A 14826-nucleotide genomic window follows, 5' to 3' on the forward strand; every position below is an offset into this window, starting at 1 on the left:
GCACTGAATATTAAAATTGGTAATATAACAGAATAGTCAGATTGTGTTGCTTTCATTGTAGAGTTTCAGAGCTGCTGAATGTCTTCATTTTGTTTATTTTTTTGTTATATTTGTGCATTTGGGTTATTCTATAGATTTTGGTTATAGAGTTACACTAACTTTATAAAAATTAACTTCTAAGCATTTCATTATTTTATTATTGGTAATAATATTATCTTGATTCTTATGTTTTTGCTAAATTTGAAATTTTTATCCTTATGATATCTCAAAGTGTGTTGTAAGAAAGAGAAAATTAACTTTTGAAAAGCTTTTTCCTTAGTCTTTCCACCTATTTTATTCTCATGCTAATTTGGTCAATATATGTTTTTTTAGATAAAATTTCTGTTTCATTGAGACTTTTGAATTAATTAGCATAGATTTACCATACTATTTCAATATACAGTAAAAATACCTCATCTGTACCTGTGATGCACATTTAAATTGTGTTATATATTTATATATACTTATATATTGTGTTAACTTTTTTTGATATGACTAGATAGTGGTTCCTCTAGTTAATATATTCTTTGAAAAAAACAAGTCTCAGGCTTTTCTGTTTCCTTCTTCACTAATTGCTGACTCTATCTTTATTTTTTCCCCCTGCTATAATTACCCTTATTTGTTATTCTTTCTTAACCTTTTGAATTGCATTCCTATTTAATTTTTATCTATCTAGGTTGAATAAATAAACCATTAAAAGTTGATAATTTCTCTTCAATAAACCCTTATCAGCATTCAAGTGTTTTCTTTGGCCTTATTATTTCAGTTTTGTTGTTCCCCTTTAGAACAGTTTTTAGGATAATATTTTTATGTGCTTCTGTATTCTTGTGATAGAATTCATTTTTTTTTAAGCTTACTATCAGTAGGATATAGGATGTTTAACTTGTCAAGTATACTCTCAACTGATTACACATCAAAAGATCATTCTTAGCGTAATAAAGAAATATTCTTTGAAAGAAGTAGCCTCTAAGCTGTTACATTTTTATAAAACTCTTTATTTTAAAATAAAAGGTCATTATAAAACACTGTCAGTTATTTCACCCTAGGTGGACTTTAGCAAAATCTTCTGTTGTAATTGTGTCTGAAAATGTTACTAATCTTTTTGATTGAATGCTCTTTTATTGTTTGTCTTGGAATTCAGAATTTAGGTAGATATAAATATTCTCCTTTCATAGTCTTTATAATATTTCTACTGATTTTTTTAAATGTTAAAAATGTAAATCTGCATAAAGATTTTAATTTTTATAAATATGTGTAAAATATGTATATTTGTCATTTCTCAATATTTTGATAGAATTCTATTTTGATTAAACTAAATTTGTAAGAAGTAGTCTTCATAATTTGAGTAAAAATGTCTAATATACCTCTTGATAAATTCTCTACATCATCTTATTTGTCATTGTATTTATTTGAAGCAAATATTTCCATCATTATAGCTTGTTACTGAAAACTAATATAAATTCATGTCTTATCTCTACTGGAAGGTGAGGACCATATGCATTAATAGCCAACACAATAATTTTGTGTCCAAAGAGAGCTGAATTTATTTTTTAAATTATTTTATCTTATTTTATATGTTAGAGATTCTGGAAATACTTGCTCCATTTAGCCAAATTTTATATCAGAAAAATGTAAAGAGCATGTACATTGTTATCTGTATTTTTTTTAAATAACAGGTATCACTAGTTCATTTCAAAAAAAGAATTCCATACTAAATATGTTGTAAACCTTAATCCTACATTAAAAACATTATATATATGAGGACTTACTACAGTTTTATAAAGAAAGTTTTTTCAGGTCTCAGAATATTAGGTGGAACTTTGGCTCAGTCAATCCTCTAGTCAATCCTCTAGTCAATCCTCAGTCAATCCTCTAGTCAAATAGCGATAAAATTCTTATACTTGAGCTGGCTTGAAACTCAGCATTAAAAAACTGAGATCATGGCATCCAGTCCCATTCCCATGGCAAATAGAAGGGAAAAGTGGAAGTAGTGACAGCTTTTATTTTCTTGGGCTCCAAAATCACTGCAGATGGTGTCTGCAGCCATGAAGTTAAAAGACACTTGCTCCTTGGAAGAAAAGTTATGACAAACCTAGACAGTGTATTAAAAAGCAAAGACATGGTTTTTCCAGTAGCCATACACTGATGTGAGAGTTGGATCATAAAGTAGGCTGAGCACCGAGAAATTAATACTTTTGAGTTGTGGTGCTGGAGAAGATTCTTGAGAGTTCCTTGGACTGAAAGGAGATCAAACCAGTCACTCCTAGAAGAAATCAACTCTGAATATTCATTGGAAAGACTGATGCTGTAGCTGAAGCTCCTTACTGGAACTTTTTCGCTTTTGGCCACCTGATGCGAAAAAGAAGACTCATTGGAAAAGACTCTGATGCTAGGGAAGATTGAAAGCAAAAGGGCGACAGAGGATGAGATGGTTAGGTGGCATCACTGACTCAATGGACGAGAAATTGAACAAACTCTGGGAGATAATGGAGGACAAAGGGCGTGATGTGCTGCAGTCCATGGGGTCACAGAGTCGGACACAACTTAACAACGGAACAACAAAACAACCTACACTAAGCTTGATGTGAAGTGAATTTTATTCTGAATTTAGCTGGGATATCTGAGTACTCAGGCATATATTACCAAAGCCATTAGAGGAAGGTGTAATATGTTCTACAATATATATCTAAGAAAATCATGATGAAAAAATATTAAATGTATAAAAAAATATGGGGGTAAAGGAGCAAAAACAGAAACAAAATGCCCCTAATGCAACTTTCCTAACATCGTATATATATACATTTAACAAGTGGTGTTAGGACTTCCCAGTTACATCAGCCACAGGATGGTTTTGATCTTTGTAGTTGTCATATAATACTAATCTTAGTTAAGTTTTACACATCTTGATCCAATTTCCCAAGATAAAATACAAGCAAAATTTTAGCTTTTTGTTGGAGAATGTGTCTCCTTGCTCTTCCTGAGAATAAGTTATTGATTTAATGGCAAATATTTGAGGGTGTGAGGCTTTTAGAAAAGGGAAATTTGACCATATTCCCCAGTACAGACAGAGAAGAGTCCTTGTGCTTGTCACTCCGCTAATTATTATTGCTTTGTTCTCATTTGCACAATGGGGCTACTTACTTCACAATGATGGTTATCCCCCCTACCTTTTCCGTGTCTATCCACAGTAAGTAAAGTCTTAATGGTCCTAGTCCCAGTAAATTAACACTGGGAGTTAAGCTACTTATCTTTGTAGTTTTCTATACACAAAAGTATAGTTCAACTGTTTTGCTTCCTCAGTTGCACACTATTACCTGCTAGGGTGAAAACAGATTGAGAAATGCAAAATGTTTGTGCATCCTTCTTGTATGTTACATATTCAGGGGCATGTTCACTCTATAGCGGTGGAAAATTTGGGGTATTTTCATTCCCCTTTGATAAATCACATAACACCCCTATGAAACTACACACGCATGTACACACAAACACACACACACAGGCACACAAATGCCACCTCAGAAAGGGGGGTCTTTCTTGAATTTTATTTTTTGCTGAGACAATTAATAAATCAAACCTAAAGTCAAGTATGATGAGCATCAGTTCCATTGATAAACCCATTGACAGGGCATTCAACTGCTCAGCTTTAGAAATGGTATATTTACTCAGATTGGTAAAATCTTATTTAGAATATTTGGATCTGTAGTTTTCTTTTACGTCTAACCATTATATATTGGGATTGATATCATTAAAAAAATAAGACCTAGAAATTTTATCATTCTTTCTGATCAGAAATAGTTTAATAAAAAGTCTACTCTTTGAAAAGTAAATTGCAATTCTAAAGATTCATTATTCAATACTTTTAATAGCATCTAATCCCACTAACTCTAATAGTAATACCTACTATTAGATACTTTTAATAATATGTGTTTAATTGTCCAGTTTATTTCATGGTATTTGATGTATTCCAGAGTTCTGAATTATCAGTTACTAACTCTGACCTAGAGCCAGACATCCTGGAATGTGAAGTCAAATGGGCCTTAGAAAGCATCACTATGAACAAAGCTAGTGGATGTGATGGAATCCCAGTTGAGTTATTTCAAATCCTGAAAGATGATGCTGTGAAAGTGCTGCACTCAATATGCCAGCAAATTTGGAAAACTCAGCAGTGGCCACAGGACTGGAAAAGGTCAGTTTTCATTCCAGTCCCTAAGAAAGGCAATCCCAAAGAATGCTCTAACTATCGCACAATTGCACTCATCTCACACGCTAGTAAAGTAATGCTCAAAATTCACCAAGTCAGGCTTCAGCAATACGTGAACCGAGAACTTCCAGATGTTCAAGCTGGTTTTAGAAAAGGCTGAGGAACCAGAGATCAAATTGCCAATATCCACTGGATCATCGAAAAAGCAAGAGAGTTCCAGAAAAACATCTATTTCAGCTTTATTGACTACACCAAAGCCTTCAACTGTGTGGATCACAATAAACTGTGGAAAAACCTGAAGGAGATGGGAATACCAGACCACCTGACCTGCCTCTTGAGAAACCTGTATGCAGGTCAGGAAGCAACAGTTAGAACTGGACATGGTACAACAGACTGGTTCAAAATAGGAAAAGGAGTATGTCAAGGCTGTATATTGTCACCCTGCTTATTTAACTTATATGCAGAGTACGTCATGAGAAACGCTGGGTTGGATGAAGCACAAGCTGGAATCAAGATTGCTGGGAGAAATAGCAATAACCTCAGATATGCACATGACACCACCCTTATGGCAGAAAGTGAAGAGGAACTAAAAAGCCTCTTTTTAGTGAAAGTGAAAGAGGAGAGTGAAAAAGTTGGCCTAAAGCTCAACATTTCAGAAAACTAAGATCATGTCATCTGGTCCCATCACCTCATGGGAAATAGATGGGGAGACAGTGGAAACAGTGTCAGGCTTTATTTTTTTGGGCTCCAAAATCACTGCAGATGGTGATTGCAGCCATGAAATTAAAAGACTCTTACTCCTTGGAAGGAAACTTATGACCAACCTAGACAGCATATTAAAAAGCAGAGACATTACTTTGCCAACAAAGGTCCGTCTGGTCAAGGCTATGGTTTATCCAGTGGTCATGTATGGATGTGAGAGTTGGACTGTGAAGAAAGCTGAGTGCTGAAAAATTGATGCTTTCAAACTGTGGTGTTGGAGAAGACTCTTGAGAGTCCCTTGGACTGCAAGGAGATCCAACCAGTCCATGCTAAAGGAAATCAGTCCTGGGTGTTCATTGGAAGAACTGATGCTGAAGCTGAAACTCCAGTACTTTGGCCACCTCATGCGAAGAGTTGACTCATTGGAAAAGACCGAGATGCTGGGAGGGATTGGGGGCAGGAGGAGGAGGGGACGACAGAGGATGAGATGGCTGGATGGCATCACTGACTCGATGGGCATGAGTTTGAGTAAACTCTGGGAGTTTGTGATGGACAAGGAGGCCTGGCATGCTGCGATTCATGGGGTGGCAAAGATTCTGACACGACTGAGCAACTGAACTGAACTGAACTGAGGCAAACCGGTAACTGAGTATTCTTATGTTTCTCCCATGAATGTGAACTGTTTCCGATCCCTTTTCCACAGCAACAGGATGAAAAGTACACATTCACCAAATCAATGGCCACATGCAGTGTACCTGTGGGCTTAACTATTCTGCAGTAATACCACATTTGCCACAGACACTGCAGTCAGGACTATTGGTCAAACCTGCAGCAGTTTACAGTCATTCTCCAGGAATCATCTAGTCTCATCAGGGCAGACTGGGGAATGAAACAGAAGTAGAACATAGACCACCACCGTCTCTCACTATTCCACCCACTCCAGACTACGATATTGTGTTTGATTTAGTCTCTTGACCAGGGTTTCAGAAGTTTTCTGGCCTTCCCATCTATTGTAACTATAATAGCTCTTAGTTCGCAGACCGGAGACCTATTGTGGACTTACTTCTACTGACGCATTTAACATTTTGGTTATACACCTAGAGGCTTGGGGATAACCACTACCTGGGTTGCGAGTGAATTTGAGGTTCTTTCTTCATCACGAAAGAGTTCAGAGATGAAGCAGAGGGGTTAAGAAAGTGAAGCGAAAGTTTATTTAAGCAAGGATACGCTATCAGAGGGATAGTGAGCAGGCACCCCAGGAGCTGCCACCCGGGTTTCTTTGGCAAGCCACTTAGGAGGGGCCCACAAATGAAGGAGTGGAATATTCACTGGGGTAGGAGGGATTTTTGTCGCCATTTAGCTTGAGTTAGAAGTGTCATGGCCTCATGGCATCCATATACAATGATTACTTCTTATCTGTTAGATAATCTTATGGTGATGAGGGCACGAGGAGCAAAGGTTGCATTTGGATTCAGGAGATTCACCCTTTTCCTTACCTTTCTTTGCCATCTACTCGGACTCTTATCACCGCAAATGTATGGTTTCCTATCAGTCTGAAGGCTCCTACTTTCCTTTGTCTATGTATGGACTCCTGCTGCTTATAGGATGGGTGGTTTAGGCCCTTGACCCCGTTTCTCTGCTCATACCTGGCTACTTACCTGCTGTAACACCTGGAGCTGTGCTCCACTTAGGTCCACTGTGAACTTTATCTAGGCTTATTTTTTCACCCTGTCTCTGTAGGTCCCCACTCCTCAGGTATCAAGTCAATGAAGAGCCTTTTCCAGTGTCCTTGAAAATGTGTGATTATCCCCCCTTCCCCAGTGTACATAACTGGGTAAATGGCTGAGATTCCCTTTGAAGAAGTAGAGGAATCATTATAGTATTTACTTGTCAGGATGTTGCAGGGTGTTTCTTTCTACGCGACCTGACCACCCCTTCAGTCAGCAAGTTCAGGATCTGAAAATTGGCTCATGTCTGGGAATTGAGCAAAGTATTGTGACTTTTAATAGGAGTGTCCATCCTCTGACTCCTGACTTTATTCATCTTCCCTGGACAGTGTCCACTATCAAAATCCTATCAATTTTTAAAAGGGAACTATATTCAGTATCTTATAATAAAATATAATGCAAAATAATTTTTAAAAGAATGTAGATATACATACATACATACATACATACAATCACTTTGCCGTACACCTGAAACAAACAAAATATTGTAAATCAAATATACTTCAGTTAAAATAAAAAGGCTTTATTGAAATCCTACTACCTCTCTTTTTTTTGTATGTATGACCTCAGCCAAAATGAATCTCTCTATCCCCTGAATTCTTGTAGACATAATGCTGGTCACACTCTGTTGTTTGTTATACTTATTTCCGTACATCTTCTGCACAGATCTTGACTGTACATTAGGCTGAAACTCTCATTTATCATTTTATTCTTTAAAATACTCCACATAGTGCCTTGAACGTACTAAGAAAGCAGTGAAAATTTACTGACTTGATTGTAAATTGCAAACTTTTCTTCTGCCACTTAATTAAAAGGCAAAAATGCATTTAGCCATTAAGTAGAATATGATAGTGTTCTATTTATAAACTATTTTGTATATGTAAGCCTATATACTGAAATATAAAATATTTTCATATATATACATGGAATTATACATGTGTATACTGAGCTGGGTTATTTTTTATTTTAAAGATTAAGATTTTAATTATTCAAATGCCAAAATCTAATTACCCAAATCTTTCTTTACAGATAATTTGTGGTAAAAGCCTTTCAGTGAATGACATTACTCTTAGTACTTTGAAAGAAGACGGGTACAAAGCTGCTTTCATTGGGATAGGTGAGTAGCTTATTTTCAAACATTTTTCTTTATAATTTTTTTTTTTTTTACTTCCTGACAGTATTCAGAAGAGTAACTACCTTCAGACATTTTTATGGTAGAATTTGTATCTGTTCAGAAAAGAGCAGATAGAAATGAATGGCCAAAGAAAATTTCTGTTTTATAATGAGTTGCACTGCCTTACCTCATTATAGATTGACCTGGACGAGGTATCTTTATCTTCCCATTCTCTTACCATATTCTCATCACCAGTAAACATCTAAGATGCAAAGTGTTTTCAGGTCATGCTACAGAAGCTCAGAATTCAGGCTTAGAAATATCTAGATGCTGTAGCTTTCTCTTTATGATAAAACAAATTAGTTTAATTGATATTAAGAGATAAAATTGGCTCATTTTCTTTTTCTATTTTTTTCGGTATTTTTAAAGACTTTTCATATTTGGCTGAATTATAAAGATGTTTGATCACAGTTCTGAACATCAGATAGTGTATAATTGCTAAGGCAATCAATGCGCCCTATGGTTCCATGTTTTGCCTAACTATCCCAGGGAGATTGAGTTTTCTAACGTGTTCCCCTTTCCCTTACTCTATACCAAGACCAAAGAGAACACACTGCTGGTCTAATTTAGTCTTTGTCTTGTGAACTTTGTATTTATTCTCTTATATGATCATATTATGAACAGTGCATGGCATATAAACTGAGTAAGTGTATCCTCAGGTCTTTTAGTTTGTCTATCTCCTCTCTAGTTCACTTTCTTTAAATATGAATGTCTAGTAAACCTACACAGAGGTAAAAACTGTTCCATCTCTTTAAGTAATCACATGCTAGATAACATTTGTTTTGGGGCTGTCATTTTTCATATGTTTCTAGAATAAAATCATCAGGAATGCTTTTTTGCCTACTAAATTTTTATCAGGATGGTATGTGTTATCTTACTGGTTAGTTGATAGCAAGTCTTAAAACCATCTTGTCACTCCCTTTACTTAGGTGAAAAATTAGGAAGAGGCAAACAAATTTTCACTGCCTTCTAGCTCCTAAATGTCTTTATTCAACCTCCTTTCTTTCATAAACTTGATTGCCATTGTCATCAGGATTTCTCTAGGTTAAGTACAATAATCCTGTGAGATAAAAACAGGAAAGAGAAAATACATAGGAATATATTGCTTAGGTTCCATTTTTAGCAGCATTACCCTTGACTTTGGCTTTATTTTTCACCACTACATTTGTACTGAGAATTTTGCATAAAGAAATAGGGAAAGTGTTTTTTTTTCACATATATTCTACCAATACCAGCAAAATTGAATCATTAAGTTGCTTTTTTTCTCACCAAATGCATATTAAAATATGTTTTGTTGTTGTTTAGTTGCTAAGTCGTGTGCAACTCTTTGTGACATGGTGGGCTGTAGCCCCACTAGGCTCCTCTGTGGGATTTCCCAGGCAAGGATATTGGAGTGGGTTGGCATTTCCTTTTCCATGGAAAATGTGTTTAGTTAATAATAAATGAAAGATTTAGTCAGGCAATAGGTTTGAAACATTGGCAATGTTTTCAAATAGCTATTTGAAATTCACCATTGTAGTTTCCTATAGCAGTTGTATGTAAAAGATGTGGAATTGTATATGCTAATGCAATTTCATGTATCTCTATGAACTTTGTCCACAAAGAATCTCTGTACTGAAGAGATAGGGGCCGAATAAACAGCCAATATGTTGAAACATCTCCAAATTAACTGCTCAAGAAGCAAATTATAACAAAATTGGGAAGAATTGAATGTTTTATCAGTCTGAGTGGTTTCAGTTATAAAGCGATATCTTCCATCTGCAAGAATCAGGAAGGTTTCAGTTTTCTTTTATTCCATTAAGTCCCCTTACATATGTTATTTGATAGTGCTATATCCCATTCACAAAACTCCGTTTGACTCTGCATTGAGGTGTGAATAAAGTACTTAAAATGTGAAGTCCTTTCATATTTATGTTTCTGTGCATTTTCATGCTGAGAAATGAATCTTTTGACATTTTGGTGTAGTGATGTGTAGAATGCAGTTATGTTCTCTTTCAGTATTCTGTATGAAATATATACAAGAAAGTTTCATCTTGTCAAAAAAAGAAAAAAGGAGGGTGGTATTCTGTGTATAGAAAACAAGTAGCCTTGCTCTCCAGGAAGTACTTACTTGACACTCTTGATTGCCAAGTTGGGAATTTATGACCTTTCTATTACCATCTGACAGCCTATTACTTAGATGGCCTCACATCTTTCCATGCTTTTGTTCAATCACCATGCTTCTATATTGTAATTAGACTTCACTCACTTTGTTTACCTAGCTTTTCCTACTCAGAATAGAGAAGTAAATTTTGGAATAGGAATTCTATATTACTTAGGATATAGGTTTGGCCACTTTAAGAAAGGAAAATAATAAAGACTTAAACAAGATATATGTTCAGTCCTCTCTCAGTGTGAACCATCCTCAACAGGTGTCTTCCGTATTCGGTTCTGAGGTGGCCAGTCTTTCCACATTCCTGCTAACAAAAATTGGAAATAAGGAAGGGCGTTCCTTTCCTCTTAAATTTATGACCCAGAAACTGCACGTGTTACTTCTATTTTTATCTTATTGTGTACATCCTAGTAATATAAACATACCTGGCAGCACAGGTTGCAGGGAAATACAGCCTTTAGCTGAGTGGACATTAGTGCTCCATTAAACTTCTATTCCTATAGAGAAGGAGGATGATAGATATATAGAGAGGGAAAAAATAGAAGTCCTGCTACTGATGTGCATCATTATTTGTATTTGACACATAGAATCCTTATTGAGAGAAATTGGTAAGCAGGTAATAGCCAAGAAAGACACTCTTAGAACTTAGCACTTAACCTGTTGGTTATAATGATAATGGAGTATTTTCTCTTTCTGTAGTTGGGAATACCATATTTTAGACCTATGTTTGTAACTATGTCTCATTCTCTGTTAGTCTAAAAGAAAAATAAAAACTTATGTTTTAATTAAGTATGACTTATGAAGGATAGCTTTATAAGTCTGCGCGTAAGTCCATAGCATGTAAGTCCATCTCAGATTCTGAAGTTTCCTGATTTTTAATATTGTTTGTGCTATTGCTGGTGAAACGCTCACTTTTCACTTTTTTCCAAATTCTAACAGAATCCATTAAGGAAATTATCTCATTGTACATACATCATTGTGAGACTGAAAGAATATGTCTCTTTACCCATGAGAGGTTTACTTTTTTCTAAGTGAAATAAAAATAAGTGAGATAAAGCTCTGTGCCTTATTCAAACTGGATTGAGTTATCTTTGAGATAATTGGTATTTTTTCAAAGACTCTAAATTTTTGGTATTTTTATTGAAATAAAAGCACTGACACAGTGTTTTACTGTCACTGTTTAGAAATAACGTTAGAACATCCTCTGTACAAGGGTTTTTTCAAAGTATTGGATGGCTTTCTTTGGTTGGTATTAAAATCAATATAATGGATGACAACCATCATTTTTTGTTATTAAAAATGAGCACAAAATAATAGAAAATATCAGTGTGTTGCACATTGTTAGGGTGAGTATTATTTTGAGAAAAATATTTTTCCATCATATGTGCATTTGCTTTTGGTGTATGTGCTTGCGCATGCATATTGCATTATATGGAAAATGTGTTTTTAAAATGTGGTTTGATAGTCGATGCTCAAAACCCACTGTTGTACATTGTAAAGGCCCTAAAGTACTAATTGCCTTTTCTCCATAGCACGACAACCCTCTCAATAAGCAGTTCCTGAGTGAATGTAACAGGTTTTGCATGGTTTCAGTATTCTAAGCATTTGTTCCTTTTTGTTTTAGTTCTTTGGGTGATTATATTCTAGAGCCAATCTGAGTATCACTGTTCTAGGTGACTGAAGAATCAAACCCTTAATATTTGCGTCAAAGTAGCCTATTTCCCTTCCCTTTTTTTTCTTTTTCTGGCTACACTAGGTCTTTTGGGGGCATGAGTGCTCTCTACTGTGTTGCACAAGCGTACTTGCCCAGTGGCATGTAGGATCTTAGTTCCCCGACCAGGGATCGCACTTGCATCCTCTGCATTGGAAGGTGGATTCTTAACCACTGGACTGCCAGGGAAGTCCCTCTCTCTTCCCATTTCTGATCGTCCATTTTATGGTAATTTACTTCTTATATTCTCATAAAGCATGACAGTGATGAAAAACTAAGCAAATATGTAAGGGAAGGAACATCCACTAAGACACTCTCAGGAAAGATATAATGCTTTATATATTCTTTTGATGAAGTGGTTTTTTTTCCTGAATTTTTAATACTTGGGGGAGAGAAAAAATTATGAGGTAAATAGAGGTAAAGTGCATAATTATAGTCACAATAGATACAAAGGGAGCAGAGACAGCCGAAGGAAATTAAAAAGCTGAATATCACCACCCTGTGCTTTAGTTGTGTCGACTCCAAAGTCTCTGCTCTCCTCCTTTCATGTTACTAGGCTACTCCTTAGCCTCCTAACCAGTCTCCTTGGCCACTATTAGCCAAACAACAGAAATAGTGATCTTTCTAAAATTAGATCTCATCACATCATTCTCTCATTTAGATTCCCCCACCCCCCCATTCAATAACTCCCTATTTTCTTCAAGATACAGGAAGAATCCCTTAAAATAGACTGCTGACAAAACCCACTGGAAAAAAAATAATAATAATAATAAAAAAAAAAAGAAAAAAAAATAGACTGCTGAGGTTTTTCATAATTTATGAACAACTTATGTCTTTAGTGACTTATTACATTAGGTGTTGCAGACATTTGAAATGTTTTCAGTTTTACCTCATGTCAATCTTTTAAAATCAATTTTTGGACCTAGTGTTGCCTGAACCCAGAACTGTCACTGTTTTCATATTTGTGTTCTAACATGTCCTTTTTTTCTACTTCATGTAATTCTCTTTGCTTGTAAGGATCCATCCGCTACCTTCACTCTTTACTGTGGGCAAATAAAGCCACTTCACCATCACCAGTCATCATACCGTTATGTTTCTGTTCCCTCTCTGGATGTCCAGATCAGATTTTAGCACTTATTTCCGTGTATCATAGTAGATTGGTATGTATTTGTTTCCACCACCAGATGTTAAAACTCTTGTAGTCTGAAGAGTCTGTGTGCCTTACTCATTGATAAATCTTCAATGTCTAGCATAGTTCCTGGCATGTAGTAGGAACTCTCTAAGTATTTTTAAATTATTGATTTTTAATGCAGCTCTTTTGAATATTTGCCAAAATAAGTTGGTAGGATGTTAAAATATGTTGGAGTTTTAGGGTATTACAATATTAATCAAACACAAGTGGAAATAGCTACTACATTATTTTTAAGGTAGTGTTACAATATAAATGAAATAAAAAGTAGGGACAGTGATATTAGTGGTAGTGATCATGATAGTACTAGCAGTATTAGCTAAGATAGTCTATTCTCAATCTTTATTTTATGCCATTAAATTTTATGATGACCTTTGAAGTAGATATTATAAACTCTATTTTATGGATAAAAAATTAAGGTTAAGCAATGTTAAAGAAAACTAGTAAATGGCAATCAAAACATGGAAAGAGAATTTTATATAGAATGTGGAAAAAATGTAATAAATGAAAACATCTATGTGTGTGAAGTTGCTTAAGTAATGTTCAACTCTTTGAGACCCCACTGGCGACTTAGCCAATGCATTTATTTCCCAACCCTGGAATCAAACCCAAGTGTCTTACATCTCCTGCACTGGCAGGCAGGTTCTTTGCCAGCAGGGCCACCTGGGAAGCTGGCAAACGTCTATACTTTGGCATAAAAAGCTGTTGCAGGGCTTTCCTAGTGGCTCAGTGGTATGTTAATGCAGGAGATGCCAGTTTGATCCCTGGTCCAGGAGATCCCACGTGCCACTGAAAAACTGGCCCAAGCACCACGGCTGTTGAGCCTCTAGAATCCGAGAACTGCTACTGCTGAAGCCTGAGCTCCCTAGATCCCATGCTTTGCAACAGCAGAAGCCATCACAACGAGAAGCCCCACAACTTGAGAGTACCCCCTGCTCACTGCAACTAGAGAAAAGCCTTCACAGCAACAAAGACCCAGGATAGCCAAAAAAACAAGAAAAGAAAAAAAATAAAAATTAAAAAAAGAAAAAAAAAAACAGTTGCAGACACAATAACTGAAAATCAACATGTTAGTTGATGACAGCTATTTATATTGAGGAGTTCTACTTAATGATCTTGAACATGGAACTTCATAATCTTTAAGAATTAGGCTTGATACTTAGCCTTACTTTTCTTATTGTTAGCACCATCAACTTTCTTCCGTTGCTATCAGAAAAGAATATTTTTTAAATGTGATGATGCCCAAATATTGTAACAGCTGAAGAAGAGATAATTACAATTAAGGAAATCCATTGAGAGACCTTGGTATTAAATTTGCTACAGTGTGGCCTTTAGTTAAATCTCTTGTGCCTTCTTAGAGCCAGAATTCTTCTCTGTAAAAGTTATTCTTAATTAGCTTCTTAATCAGGAGTTTCTAAATTGTACACAATCACATATACTTCCATTTATTTAGAAGAAAATGAAATGGGGTTTTAGACCACCCATTTCTGAAAAACTTAAGTTGTTTAAGAATTACGCACAATTCTGAATAGATTATTTTAAAATAATAAACCTGGCTTAATTGAAAGTGAAAGAAAGGGCTTGGATATTTTGCCAATCCACCTTTTTTAATTTACAGTAATGTCTACTCTAGTGTCATTTGTAAGTACTCCGATATAATTGTGAGATGGTTCCCAAGAATTCAGAAATGAGGGAAATAGAATTCCAGCTGAGAGTTCATTAAATCATCACTTAATGGGTTCAAGCAAAGCCCCCAGAAGGAGATAAAATAGATGTAGGGCAATTAGTCTTTGATCATATTAACATATCTATAGAAAGTGCATCTTAATCTGCAGAAGCAGTTAATAGGGGCTGGTCAACTTTCCAAACATAGAAAAGGTGACGAGGGTCAGGGGGAAGAGTCTGAGGAAATTGGCGGTGTCTTTTTAAAG

General features: G+C 35.6%; 1 protein-coding gene across 1 annotated transcript in view; it reads left to right on the forward strand.

Annotated features, from left to right (window-relative positions):
• DPYD (dihydropyrimidine dehydrogenase) overlaps window positions 1-14826 on the forward strand; it is an 886622-nt gene that overhangs the window by 263606 nt on the left and 608190 nt on the right. Inside the window, exon 8 of the mRNA XM_061121314.1 lies at window positions 7699-7786. Coding sequence (XP_060977297.1) covers window positions 7699-7786 — 88 coding nt within the window. The remainder of the gene's footprint in view (window positions 1-7698; window positions 7787-14826) is intronic.

Source organism: Dama dama, chromosome 20 (assembly GCF_033118175.1).
Source record: "Dama dama isolate Ldn47 chromosome 20, ASM3311817v1, whole genome shotgun sequence".
In the NCBI taxonomy this organism is placed as follows: Eukaryota; Metazoa; Chordata; class Mammalia; order Artiodactyla; family Cervidae; genus Dama; species Dama dama.